The sequence below is a fragment of the Rhinatrema bivittatum genome, chromosome 11 (assembly GCF_901001135.1).
Source record: "Rhinatrema bivittatum chromosome 11, aRhiBiv1.1, whole genome shotgun sequence".
Lineage (NCBI taxonomy): Eukaryota > Metazoa > Chordata > Amphibia > Gymnophiona > Rhinatrematidae > Rhinatrema > Rhinatrema bivittatum.
In genome coordinates, this window is record NC_042625.1 from 23,517,784 (window position 1) to 23,532,276 (window position 14,493).

Sequence of the window (14,493 nt, forward strand, 5' to 3'; positions counted from 1 at the left end):
CATCTGGTTCACATGAAAGGCAGAAACCACTTTAGGGAGAAATGAAGGCACCATACATAAAGAAACAGTGTCTGATGAGATCCGCAGGAAAGGATCACGGCAGGAAAGGGCCTGCAACTCTGAGATCCATCTAGCTGAGCAAAATGGCTACCAAAAAGACGGTCTTCAAGGTAAGAGTTTTTAAAGATGCTCAAGCCAAAAGGTTCAAAGATATCCTCGCAGAGAACTTGCAACACTAAATTAAGATTCCACTCCGGACACACTTTCTGTAGAGGGGAACGCAGATGCTTAACACCCCTCAGAAAATGGACAACGTCAGGATGAGAAGCCAAAGACTTGTCCTGCACCTTCCCTCAGAGGCAACCCAGAGCCGAGATCTGGACCCTAAGTGAGCTATAGGCCAACCCTTTGGACAAGCCCTACTGCAAAAAGGACAAAATGTGCAGGATGGAAACCAGCAGTGGGTCCAAGTCCTGTTGCTGACACACCAGGAGTCAAAAACCTTCCACACTCTGGAATAGGCAAGGGAGGTAGCCAGCTGCCTAGCCTGAAGGAAGGTAGCATTAACTGGTTCCGAATACACCTTCAGATGCAACCGCTGCCACTCAAAAGCCAGGCTGCGAGATAGAAGCAATCCACCCGATCCGAAAACGCCGCAGAAGTTCCTGTAAGTGAGCTAGACGCAGCAGCTCGTCCATGGCTAGATGTACCAGATCTGTGAACCACAGGCATTGCGGCCACTCCAGCACTACGAGAATCACTGAACCTGGATGAACCTCCATCTGCCTGAGCACCTACGCTTTGAGGGGCCATGGAGGGAAGACAGAGGATTCAGGTAGGCCACGTACACACTAGAGCAGAGACCCACCGCCTCAGTCTGCCTCCAGCAACTGAAGAAATTCTCAGTCTTGATGTTGGATCTTGTTGCCATGAGGTCCAGCTAAGGGGTCCCCCAATGGGCACAAATATGATTCCAGGATTCTGTGGATAGTTTCCACTCCCCCGGGTCCAACTGCTGCCGGCTGAGATAATCCGCTTGGATGTTGTTCACTCCTGCGATATGCAAAGCAGCAAGACCTTCGAGATGGAGTTCTGCCCATCCGAACAAGAGCTAAGCCTCCTGGGTCATGGCATGACTCTTGATTCCCCTCTGGCGGTTGATGTATGCCACCATTGTTGAGTTGTCCGAAAACACTCACCATTCGATCGCAGACCAAGGGCAGAAACACTTGAAGGGCCCTGTGCACTGCCCTTGACTCCAGTTGATTGATGGACCATGACCGTTTGACACAGACCAGCCCAGGCACACCGCTCCCGAGCCCCGAAGACTGCCATCCATGGTCACCACTCCCCAAATCTGGGACTTTGAGGGGCATTTCTTTCTCCAGATTGCTCCTCGTCATCCACCATGCCAGACTGGACCTGGCCTCCTTTGATAGAGGTAATGACAGAAAATACTGTTCCCATAGGGGGCTCCAGCGGGACAACAATGCCTTCTGCAGGGGGCGCATATGAGCAAATGCCTAAGGCATCAGCTCCAACGTCGAAGCCATCGATCCCAGAACTTGTAGATAGTCCCAGACTTTGGGAACTTGAAGGTGATGCAGGCGATCTATCCGATCTTGGATCTTGACCACCCTGTCGGCAATGAGGAACACTCTTCCCTGATGAGTGTTGAAATGAGCACTCAAGTACTCCAGGACCTGAGAAGGCACCAAGTGACTCTTTGGCAGTTTGATGATTCAGCCCAGTGACTCCAGTAGGGAACACATCTGGAGTACTGACAGTGAGCACTCCTCCTGCGACTTTGCCCTGATGAGTCAATCATCCAGATAGGGATGCACCAGAATCCCGTCCTTCCTCAGGGATGCTACGACAACCACCATCACTTTCGTGATGGTATGAGGAGCCATGGCAAGGCCCCGAAATTGAAAATGCTGGCTTAGCACCTTGAAATGGAGAAACCTCTGGTGGTCCTGTTGAATGGGGATATACAGATAGGCCTCGATGAGATCCAGAGAAGCCAAAAACTCCTTTTTGGACCACTGCTATCACGTTACATAACGTCTCCATCCAAAAACATGGTACCTTCAGACTCCAGTTGACCTTCTGGAGGTCCAGGATGGGTTGAAATGTGCCCTCCTTCTTTGGAACCAGAAAATAAATGGAGTACCTTCCTTGAACTTGTTCCGAAACTGCAACCGGGCCAAAGCTTCCAGATTTAACAATCTTTGAAGGGTCTCCTCGATGCACCTCTTTTGCTTTGCATGACTCCAGAAAGGCCGACCTGAGGGGGTGAGAAAACTAAGGTGTAACCTTCCCTGACGACCTCTAGCACCTACTGGATGGAGGTCATCTTGGTCCATTCCTCGTAAAAATAGGACAGTCTGCCCCCGATCACCAAATCCAAGAAGTGGACCTGCCTGACTTCATTGGGAAGACTCGAGTCCACCCGTTCCCTGGACGGTCCTGCCTCTAGAAGACTTTCCAGAACCTCGAAAGGACTTCTGTCTCCCTGAAGGCTGAGGGCTGCCATGACACTGAAGATCCAGCAGATCTGCCAGAGCAAAAAACATCTTGCCTCTCGAAAATGGGGTCAAGGGAAGAAAGGCTTCCATGCTGCCTTCTTATCCTGCGGCAGCTTGTTGCCCCTGCTCTCCCCCAGAGACTTCATGAGCTGGTTGAGGTCCTCCCCGAACAAAAGCTTGCCCTTAAAGGGAAGATTAGATAGCTGCGATTTGGATGAGGGATCTGCAGACTAATTGCGCAGCCACAACAGCCGTCTCGCCGCCACCACCACCGCAACTATGCAACACGTTGTAGTCCGCACGAGGTCATATAAGGCATCGGCCACATATGCGACCCCTGCCTCAAGGCGGGCCACCTGGAGCGGAGACAGCTCCCCATGGAAGACTGTTCCTGAGGCTTCTGGATCTAACAAACAGGCACAGACCGCCGTTCGGAGCCCCAGAGCAGACACCTCAAAAACCTGTTTAAGCTGCACTTCCAGCTTCCAATCCTGCACATCCTTCAGAGCAGCTGCCCTGGCAACCGAAATTGTGGTAGTCTTGGTGACCGCTGATAACAGTGGCAACCACCTTCGGGAGTTTGAGTGAATCCAAATGATCCTGCAGCAATGGGTAAAGCTTTGCCATCAATCTCCCTACTTTCAAGCCGGAGTCCGGGAAGTCCAACTACCGGCTGATCAGCTTCTGAATCTTAGGAATGGGGAAGGCGCTGGGGGGGGGGGGGGGGGGGGGGGGGGGGGGGTCCTCAGACCATCCAACACTGGATTAACCCCCTCATTATCTGATTCCTCCAGGGAGAACTTAACCCCCAATTCCTCCAGCACCTAGGGGGATAAGGGGTCACAACGCCTCACTCTTGAACAGGCTGACCACCCACAGGTCATTGCCCTCTGCTTCTGGCCCCTCAAAGACCCCCGGATCCTAGAATGCCCCCCCCCCCCATCCGGGCCAGCATCCAGGTCCCCCGCCGGAGACAAGCCACCCTCATCCTAAGGGTCATCGGAATCCTCTGAATCCCTGGTATCTGAACCCAGGCATGCTGAGTGGGGTCCCTGAGGCCACACCCGCGATCCTCAATGATCACCCCTTGGTCTCTTAGTGGAGTCTGTCGGGCTGTCCTTAATAAGTCTCTGTCCGGCTTCCCTAGCCAGGAAAGTCTCATGGAGCAAAAAGACTAATTCAGGTGAGAAGCCCCTCTGGTCCCCCGAGGGCCCTTCTGGACTGTCAGGATCCGGCCCAGATGCCCCCTCCACATGCTTCTGGACTGTGGGAGATAAAGGGGGAGGGAAATCCCCGGGATTGAATCCCCCCTTAACCCAAATTCCCATCCACAGGGAAGGACCACGGGCCTGAGACCCTCTTGCGGCCCACAGAGACCACGAAGTCCTCCATTTTGAAGGTCTTGCCGAAGCACCCTCCCCTCCTCACAAAGGGAGAAAGGGTTGAAATAGGCGACCACACTCCACAGGCCTGACATTCTGGAAAAAACCACAGGGGCGGATTTTCAGAGCCCTGCTCGTGTAAATCCGCCCAAACCGGGCGGATTTACGCGAGCAGGGCCCTGCGCGCCGGAAGCCTATTTTACATAGGCCTCCCGGCGCGCGCAGAGGCCCCGGGACTCGCGTAAGTCCCGGGGTTCTCGGAGGGGGGCGTGTCGGGGGCGTGTCGGGGGGCGGGCCCGGTCGTCGCGGCGTTCCGGGGGCGTGTCGGCAGCGTTTTGGGGGCGGGTACGGGGGCGTGGCTACGGCCCGGGGGCGTGGCCGCGCCCTCCGTACCCGCCCCCAGGTCGCGGCCCGGCGCGCAGCAGGCCCGCTGGCGCGCGGGGATTTACGTCTCCCTCCGGGAGGCGTAAATCCCCCGACAAAGGTAAGGGGGGGAGGTGTAGACAGGGCCGGGTGGGTGGGTTAGGTAGGGGAAGGGAGGGTAAGTTGAGGGGAGGGCAAAGGAAAGTTCCCTCCGAGGCCGCTCCGATTTCGGAGCGGCCTTGGAGGGAACGGGGGGGAGGCAGCGCGGCTCGGCGCGTGCAGGCTGTACGAAATCGATAGCCTTGCGCGCGCCGATCCAGGATTTTAGTGGATAAAGCGTATCTACTAAAATCCAGCGTACTTTTGCTTGAGTCTGATGCGCAAGCAAAAGTAGGCTGATCGCGCTTCTTTTAAAATCTACCCCACAGTGTGCAGAAATCACAGGGCTGCACCACGCGGCCGCCGCAGAACAGGAGCTAGAGGGTGCACCGCCACGAGGTTCCCGCCAGTGCGAAGAACAAGTGCTGACACCGTGGGAATCTTGTGTGGTCGCCACTGCTAAGTACACAAACAAGAGAGACTTTCCCCCAGCTGGAGGCACCCTCCTCAGGTGGCGAAAAGGCTGATCTCTGCCCCCCCCCCCCCCCCCCAACCCGGATCCTCTGGGGCCGAGCCTTGACGATCCCGCTGAGCAGGCCACCTGACAGACAGCCCAGGCGCTCAGTCTGAGCTGCTGCTGAGCCTCCTAGCTATCCCTTTTTTTTTTTTTTTTTAAAAGAACCCCAGCAGCTGGAAAACACAGGAAAGGAAAAGACCCCCAAAAGGGGGATACTTCCCTGAATCCGAAGGAGCAGGCAGAGGAGGACTTCAGGTCCCACTGACAGAACCAGTCCCCTGGCTAAAGCCCGCCAGCTCAACCCGAGGGATGGCCCTCACCAGGAACCTGGCACCTCAGGGAGCAGAAGTCTTCCAAACACCAGATCAGTCGAGACTGCAGGTAAACACCTCTACCATCTGCTGGAGGCAGAGAAATACTGAGGGACTGCAGGTGGCACTGTTGGTTATGTAGCAGTGCCCAAAGTTTTGTCCTCTGCCTCCATCTGCTGGTAGGGATGAATAAACCCACTTGTCTGGACCTGGGTATGTTCAGAAATTTGATTTATTATTAATAGCAGCGGGATGTTCACGATAAGAACACAAGATGTCGCATGCTGGGTCAGATGGTCCAATTATCCTGTCTCTGATGGTGGGCAGCCAGCATCTTAAGGAAGTGCCTAGCAGACCCTAGAGAGTACAGCCAATTTCTTGTTGCTCACTTCCAGGAATAAACTGTGGGTTTCGACCAAGTCCATTTGGCCAATAATTGCTGATGGGCTTCTCCTACAGGAACTTGTCCAAACCTCTTAAAACCAGCTATGCCAGATACCTTGACCACCTCCTCTGGCAACAAATTGCACAGCATGTATAAAAGCACATAGTGTGAGCAAAGGCCAAGGAAGAGAGGTGGGGTGGACAATGGAGATAAGGCTCTTAAGGAAGGCCGAAGCATTTGTTTTTGAAAGACCAGGGCCAATATCCCGAGTGCAAAAAGGAACTGCGTGAAAAATGTTATTCAGTGGTTGGTGTCATGTTTTAACTGTAAACATTCAGCTTAGAGGAGCTCAAAGGCCCTCTACAGTGTTAGGAGAATTTTACAGAAAAGATACACAAGGAAGATGTGACGCCACTAACTTTCCTATTTTTACCCAACTGTACAAAAAAGGTTTGACGTGTTAAAAAAAACCCCCAAAAAATCCCAAAGACCCCCCCCAGCTATGCACAGCAGCATTCCAGTGAAAACCAAACTAAAAGCCTTACAGCAGGCTGGAGCAGGAGTAAATATATGCAGGTCAGAGCCTTCTCTGGGGACGACCCCTACCTACTGGATCTGGAATGGTAACTCACACCGAGCGAGGAATTCAATCCAAATCCTCCTCTCATGCATTCTTTTCATTCCGCAATGTAAAAAAAAAAAAAAAAATGTGGAAGCAGCGGCAAAACCATCTCCCTCCCCCAAATCAACCCAGCCAGCAATGGCAGCAACAGTCCTCAGCCAGAAGCTGAAACCTGGCTAACGGGGGCCACAGAGCTGGTTTTTAGTTTGGTTTGCACTGGAAGGCTGCTGTGCAGAGCTGGGGGGGTTGTACAATTGGCACAGAGCAGAAGAGGTCACTGTTTAGCAACAGCAGAGACCTTCCTCCCCTCCAGGGACTGGAGGCTTGGTCTGGGAATTGAACCCAGGTCTTCTACACTGGCCTCCGTCTCAGGTGTAACTGAATCTGTTTTTAATTACCCACCTTTTATCTTAAAAGCGGGTTACAATTCATCCCCCCCCCCCCAAAAAATATTCATCCTCTCGAAGCCAAAACCCAATGTGGATGACAAGCTCCGTTTGCAGAATATTTGAGAATACCTTGTGTCTGCATTGATTTTGAAGCTGCTCAACGGCCTCAGAAAGAGCAAGATTGGCCGTCCTCAGCTTGGTTATCTTTTCTTCAGCAGTTGTTTTTATGGACACAATTATTCCTGTTTAAAAAAAAATAAATTAGTTTCAATTCAAAAGCAGGTTTCCTCTTCGTTCCAGTTTACATTGCCCTTTGTCACAGTGCATGTCTCTCCACCACTAAGCCCAGTGCTTTCCCCCATGCTATGGTCTTTTAGATCTTAAACAGCACAAATACTGCAGAATGCAAACGTGTAATTAAAATGGCGTGATGGAAATAGAGCAGGCAAAAAAACACGAGTGAAGTTGGTTTTGCCCACAAAGTTCCCTTGAGATTTTGGATTCACAGCCGTGAATGCTAGAGGGAAACAGCAAAAAAGATGAAGCTCAGCCAAGCAGGCCAAACAGGACCTATTGGGTGTCTGCTTGTACAGGTTCCTTCATACCAGAAGGCCAAGAGGAAAACGTATTAAAAATCATGTCAAAATGTAATTTTCTTGTGAAGGCATGGTTTTACTTTTTAATTTTAGGAAGTGTATTGGCGTAGCTTCCTTCTCCTACTTTGGGCCTCCAGCTCAAAAGCAGGACCAGAGCGGGGATTTCATACCATGACTCTTCAGCTGCAACTACCCAGTCTGGTCATCACAGTAATAATCCTTCAGCCAGGGGTCACATAGTAGGGCCACTGTTGGAAACAGGATGCTGGGCTTGATGGACCCTTGGTCTGACCCAGTATGGCAGGTTCTTATGGGCCCTGCATCTGACCACTAGGTGTCATTCCTGAATCATCAACTCCATTCCGCCCCATCCCATAGGCTGTGAATGCTACCTCCACAGCATCCCTAGCCAATCCAGGGACTGTACCAGGGATTTTTGCATAACAGTACACTGTGCCACCATTGGGTTGGCCAGAGGCAGCGGTTGCATTCTCTCTGGTATAATATTACTTTCATTGGTTTTTTTCCCAAAACATTTATCCCCAAATACTTTTCAGCGCTGTATACCTTCCAATTGTGTGGGGCATTCATTGGTAGGAAAAAGGTCTAGAAGGCAGTTTGGAAACCACCGCAACCAATAATCTTAAGATTTAGCACTGGAAGGGTAAACTTTTGGTTCATGGCAAAATGATGCAAGCTCCATTAATTAGTGGACTGCATCCACCTTACAAAAAGGCATAATTTGCATTCCTACACTCTAAAAATATAGAAGTAGCATATATAGACATATTAGTGGAGTTACCCTAATTCTAGGATTCTCAGACGGATATACTAAATATCTACTAGATAAGGGAGCCCTGACCGACGTGCCGCAAATGCGCAGTAGAGAGCAGCTCTACTGCGCATGCGAGCACGTTGGCCAGAGCGGAGCGTGCCCGAAAAAAAAAAAAAAGGCGCCTGCTCCTTAGGAGCAGGAGCGGTGGCGGCAACAAGCAGGAGCGGGAGGAGCAGTAGCGGCGGCGACGCGCGCGAGGGAGGAAGGAGCAGTAGCAGCAGCGGCGACGCGCGCGAGGGAGGGACACCCCCCTGTCTGCCGGTTGTGGATGAGTTGAAAGGGGAGGGGAGGAGAGAGAGAATAGAGGGGGGAGGGAGGAGAGAGGAGGGAGAGGGAAGGAAATGGACCGAAAAATTTTTTTTAAATGTAGCTCGTTGTTACGGGCTTAACGGCTAGTATAGTATATTTGATCTAGGCTTTAAATAAAAATGTGGGTACCTAAAATAGTATATCCGTCCAAAAACCCTAAAATAGGGTAACACCATTAATGTTTTAAACGATTTGAGATATGCTTAATATTGTATGCTTTATTACACAATGACAAAGAATATCAAAACTATTCAAACACACACATTAATCAATTGTCCTAGTCAATCTTTCCTCATTCACACCACTTCTAAACTCTTTATAGCATGTATAAATAACATAAAACTTTGCCTAAATATAGACAGAGTGCTTGGAATGAAACAATAAAACCCATTCAATAGAGTTAAACTTCAAGAAAGATACTTTGTGAATTGCAATGAGTCACATGAAAGACACCTTCTTTAAGAAGGGGGATACAGTTGAACCACAGTCCACACGAAAGGATATTTTGTAATTGTTTCACAGGAATGTTGTGTAGAGTCCCGTGCATATCACGTCATATAGGTTCCACTACTATTTCTGTGTTCCTACAAAGGCCTCTGGTTTGCAAACAGGCTTCATCAGGGGAAATTATGCTTCATAACTATTCTTGCATTGATACCATGGACTGTATTTAATGAAGAGAACTCAATCTCTTATTGTTGATTCTTTATATGTCGGTTTGCCAATTCAGTGTCTGTTAATTAGCAGCTTAATCACATGTGAACTTTCAATGTCTTCTCGGCGTGTTGTAAACCTTCCCTTGTCTTATCTCATACACACACACACACAGGTGGGAAAGAATCAAGTTCAGACATTTACCGTTTATAATTCTGGCAACTCTCCAGAGCCTGAGAAGAATCAGTAATCCCACTGCCTGAAATAAATTTTCCTGGGCAATGTAGATAATATCAATAATGAAGGAGATAAGGACGACGACAGCATCCAAAATTTCAAACTTGTGATGAAAGAATTCCAGGCGGAAGGCGTAGAGTTTTCCAAAGATCTCCACTACAAAAAACGTTAAAACGGAAAGGCTGAGGTAGTGAAATACCTGGGGAGACAAAAAGCAAAAATGCAACATTGGAAAGACTTAAAATTTCAAAGTACTCTGGTGAACGTAAAACCTAGGAGGCATTCACCTCTTTGGGACCAATTTGACCCATTTCTGGTAAATAGTGCAGATGCAGGCAGCTATGCAAATTGCTGACAATAATCATTTCTGTGACCCTTCTGGTCTTTTTTTTTTTTTTTTTAAGTCAGCCTTTTCTTCCTCTTTAGGGAGGAGCAGCAGCCTAGTGCATAAAAGCAGGACAAAGTCCCGTATCCTGATTTCAGGACTCCATTCCACCCTGGGCAATGCCTCCACACCTGGCTGAAAGAGTAGGGCTCTTGCTCTGATTTTCCCACTTCATGTTTTCTTTTTTTTTTCCCCCTACTTGGCCCAGTCCCTTGGGTTGCTTTCAAACCTAACCTGTGCGTGCTCTCAAATGAACTCCTGCAAGGGCTACAACGGAGGAACAGAAGGCAGAGACTAAGGCCGAAACTTTCAGCAAACCTCCCCTCCCTTCGCCACACTGCAAGTGGTCTTGTAAGCTGCACCTGCTAAGGCAGGGGTGGCCAACTCTGGTCCTTGACAGCCTCAAACAGGCCACTTATTCAAGATATCCACAGTGACAGTACAATAGACTTTTACTCTGGGGTAATTTGGTACCATAACATAAACATACCATTCTTCAAAGTACAAACTATCATTTGTGCTGATATGGCACTTCACATTTCTATCACAGATCTCTGGCTCTAGATCATCTCTCGTACAGATAAATAACGTGTCTCTTCATGTCATTACATGATCTAACTTCCTGCTAGGTGCCAAACCCTCCCTCAAGTTCAGCATTCCCCAGGTCAAGGCCCTACAGGCCCAATTCAGATATTGCACTTGGCCACAGCGACCACCACTCCCTCTGTGTGCGTGTTTTTGGGGGGTTTTTTTTTCACCTGAGGCGCTATATGATGCTTATCTGGTTTTATGATTTCCAAGTCTAGCAGGATCTCACAAAGCACAAAAAGTGCATCGATGACAACCAGACACACAATTGTGACCTGTAGAAGAAAAAATAAAAAAGGTGAACTAGCAAATGCAAAAGGTTTCCTATATTTGCAAAATAGTAGCATTTATAAAAGAAACCGGGGGTCATGTGGTACACGACACAAAGAAAGAAGGATATCAGCACAGCAGCTGTTTAGGCTTTCAGATCCTGTAATTGGGTAATGCACGTTCTCCCCCCCCCCAAGCCAGAGGCCACTGTCACACAGCACACAACAGCAGCGGGACTGTCCCATCGGGCAAACTGCCAGGAGAGGACGGGGAACCTTCTGAACTGACTAAGAAGTGGTTTGCCGGGTTGTTTTCTCTTTGTGAATCACATTTCATCAAAGCCACCACTGTGTCCCATCCATACGTGTCTGTCCTCCTGTTTAACCTAAAATTTGGTAGACGAGTCTACCGAGGGGACAACGATCCTGCATTTGGGAGAGGGGATACACTGGGAAAGCAAGGCCATCTGTGATTTAAAGTTAAAGTTAATATAACAGTAATATTCTACAAATAACCAGAAACATTAAATTAAGGGAACAGCCACTGCTATTATTACATCAGTAGCATGGGATCTTCTTAGTGTTTGGGTAATTGCCAGGTTCTTGTGGCCTGGTTTGGCCTCTGTTGGAAACAGGATGCTGGGCTTGATGGACCCTTGGTCTGACCCAGCATGGCAACTTCTTATGTTCTTATGAACAGGGAACCAGAGCAAAAATAGATAAGAAATAGGAAGCTGCCTTCCTGGCATTGTGCTAGAAGCATACACTTAATGATTCAAAAGAGAAAAATAAAGCAAGGATGCTCTCTCTTACCCTAGTAATTTCTGTCCATGAAACTTGTCAGTGACTGAAGACTCCAATTCAGTCACTGACAAGTTTAATTCAAAGGTGGTTAATAAATCATAAGCTTCCACCTCCAACCACTGAAGTTAAAAACTGTGGTAAAGCTGGTGCTCCTTTTAAACTTTGCTACCTTTTTAGCACACTTATACTTCAAAGCATTTGCATATAATCAACTTATTTTGTCACTAGTCAACATTGTTTTCCACCATTCTAGTAAAGAAAAGTGTGCACTAAATTTTAACATATTTTTGTTTACTATTACCGTACTTTGTTGCATCGGTCTCGAGATGTAGGAATCCCACCACCACCTTATCCCATCCAGGGCCGGTGCTTCCATTAGGCAAACCTTGCCTAGAGTGCCAAGATTTTGGGAGTGGCAAAAACCTGCCAACGTGAGGTCGAGAGGGGTGCTGTACCAGACCCAATGCCATCAAAGGAGGTGAATGAGCAGAGGTTCCCCTAGGGCACCAAATCTGCTTGCACTGGCCCTGACCCCATCAGCTTTATTCCCCACCATACGTCCTGTGGTACTGAAGTGCTTTATGAATATTAAAAAAGAGTGAGGAAAGAGAGGAGGTGTCAAAGTGAACTCGCTCCCTTGCACTGCAGCAAGTGAAGAAACTGCAACTCTAGAAGAGTTTATGCGCTGTTGACAGGTGAAAAAAAAAAAGTGTATACGCTTGTGAGAGAAAAGGAACTGAAAAAGCGATAAATACCAAAACCATTACAGAAAGCAAACCTCTACAGGAGAAAGTGTGTAAAGGCTTTGGCATTTCCAAACAGTTCATTCTGAAACCTTTTTAAAAAGTCCCATCCTGACATCTCCTCTTGCACTATTGTCACTGGTGCTTTCTCGACACTAAAAATGAGGTGTTTGCTTGTGTGGTTATCTTTGGCTGTGGTAAAGATTTGCTCAAACACATCTGGATGAGAAGATAGCAATGCAGTGGTTTTGAACAATGGATGCTATGATGTCTGTAGTGATCCCAGACCATGGGACTAACTTCACTTCCATGGTTAAAACCCAAACTTCAATGAGCATGGGAAGACTGGATTTTTTATGTATTTATTTTTTAACACAATGAGAACTTGTTTTTTTAAACACACAAAGTTGAATAGCAAGACCTGAAATGGTCTATTAACTGAGGAAGCTGATGCCCGTACTGTAAGATTTTGGGCATGCTAGGGACAGATGTGGAGGGCAGGAGTAGAAAAAAAGGATCGAGAGGGCAGGTAAGACACAAGGGGTGGAGTTGGTGTTGAATTGCACAAGGGAATTTGTATTTGCCTCTACCCAAAATGGACGAATCTCAACCGCGAAGACTGGTTGGGCCACTCTGGTCTTTATCTGTCATCATTATTGTGTTATGAATGCAGGTATAATTGGAACCCAGCTTTTGTTGACTTGAAATGTCAAACCAAGGCAGCTGCTTTTGATTTTGGTTAGTGGTGGATACTTGAAAAAGCAAGAACTCTCCGAATCTGTTTTCTCAGCGTTTGTACCCTGACAAGTGATGGTGGGGGACAGAAATGGACAGGTCACACTACCTGAAACTTGTGTCTGCTGAAAAGCCATTTCAGTGCATCCCTAAAGGAGGACGTCGCTGGCAAAGGACGCTCTCTGGGCTCTTCCTGGCGATGGATCTCCACTTCATCGTCCTCCTTCTCCCATTCAGGCCGGTGATGGTCTCCCACAATAGTAAAATGCCTCAGTATTTTTGACATATCAGCTTGTCTTCAAAGGTAAATTCCTGTGACAAGGAACTTGAGGGGGAGAAAGCCAAAGATTACCACAACAGAAGTAGATTTTACGTCATTTCTTCTAACCTGACGCATGTGCATTAGAGTTGTTATGTGCATTGGAGTTATGTGCATTAGAGTTGTTATGTGCATTAGAGTTGTTATGCTTTCCTCATTTCAGCTTAAATTCTAACATTCGGTTCTGCTTTGAAGTCTAGAGGGGCTCTCTTATTTCCCCCTGTTTCTACCTTTAATCAGTTCTAGGTTCTTGCTTAATAGCCGAGTAAGATCGCCCCACTTCCAGCACCGTATGATTAACCACTCACGTGGGCCTCCTTCTGCGCAAGTGCTCTCCAAGCTGGCTTGGAAATTTCAAGAATCTTCTCCGTGTCTGCTGATTTTGCAGTACAATCAAAAGAACTATCTAGGAAGAGTCATTTAGAACAAACTAATGAATTTGGTTCTCATATTCCTCGAGTTTCATTCCTGAGATCACAAAATTGTAGGCTTTTTTTTTTTTTTCGCTAAAAACTTCCCTTTCCTCACCTCTCCCCCTGGGTTTTAATGACTTTTTGTAACTTATTGCTTTTTAGCGTGGTCCCCTCCCACCCCTCTGAAGAATTGCCTACAGGCACCCATTTTTAGGGATGTTAATTCACTGAGCTACTGTTAGAATATGCTAGAACCACCTAAAAGCAGCAGGATTTAAAAAAAAAAAAAAAAAAGTTAAAATGGAAGGATCATCAAATACTGCATAATCAACCAAAACAAATGATTAAATCATAGGCAGCTTTGTAAAGCATTAAGCACAAAGATTGGTGTTTCAGCTCTTACTCAGACCCAAATCTACATAGGACAATTGTAATTCCATCTGGTGGTGTCTAGATGGAAGTATTTGGGAGGGGGAGGGGAAGATGTCAAGCTAAAGCAGCCTTCCACACCTCCACAGGACGGCTTCCTGCCTTTTCTGCATGCAACACTGGTGTGCACGTCATTTACTTTCAGGCCGATACAGTACAGTGCGCTCTGGTGGAGCGCACTGTTAACCCGTGTTTGATGCGCTAGCTTTACCCCTTATTCAGTAAGAGGTAATAGCGCGTCGAAAACGCGCATCCAACACCCCCCCGAAACTAACAGCGCCTGCAACATGCAAATGCACGTTGATGGCCCTATTAGTCATTCCCGCGCGATTCAGTAAGTAAAATGTGCAGCCAAGCCGCACATTTTACTTTCAGAAATTAGCGCCTACCCAAAAGTAGGCGTGAATTTCTGCGGGCACCGGGAAAGTGCACAGAAAAGCAGTAAAACCTGTTTTTCTGTACACCCTCCAACTTAATATCATGGTGATATTAAGTTGGAGGTCCCAAAAGTTAAAAATAATTAAAAATTTAAAAAAAAAAAATTTAAATCAGCCCACGGCTCACAGGTTGGAAACTGGACG

At 47.8% G+C, this 14,493-nt stretch overlaps 1 protein-coding gene across 23 annotated transcripts in view; it reads right to left on the reverse strand.

Moving 5' to 3' along the window:
- Nucleotides 1-14,493, reverse strand: part of HVCN1 (hydrogen voltage gated channel 1) — a 43,005-nt gene that overhangs the window by 2,500 nt on the left and 26,012 nt on the right. For all 23 annotated transcript variants that reach the window (XM_029619211.1, XM_029619210.1, XM_029619208.1 and 20 more), the window contains 4 exons: nt 12,861-13,076; nt 10,371-10,475; nt 9,195-9,426; nt 6,726-6,838 (listed from right to left, as the gene is read on the reverse strand). In XM_029619211.1, coding sequence (XP_029475071.1) covers nt 6,726-6,838; nt 9,195-9,426; nt 10,371-10,475; nt 12,861-13,037 — 627 coding nt within the window. In that variant the 5' untranslated portion in view covers nt 13,038-13,076. The remainder of the gene's footprint in view (nt 1-6,725; nt 6,839-9,194; nt 9,427-10,370; nt 10,476-12,860; nt 13,077-14,493) is intronic.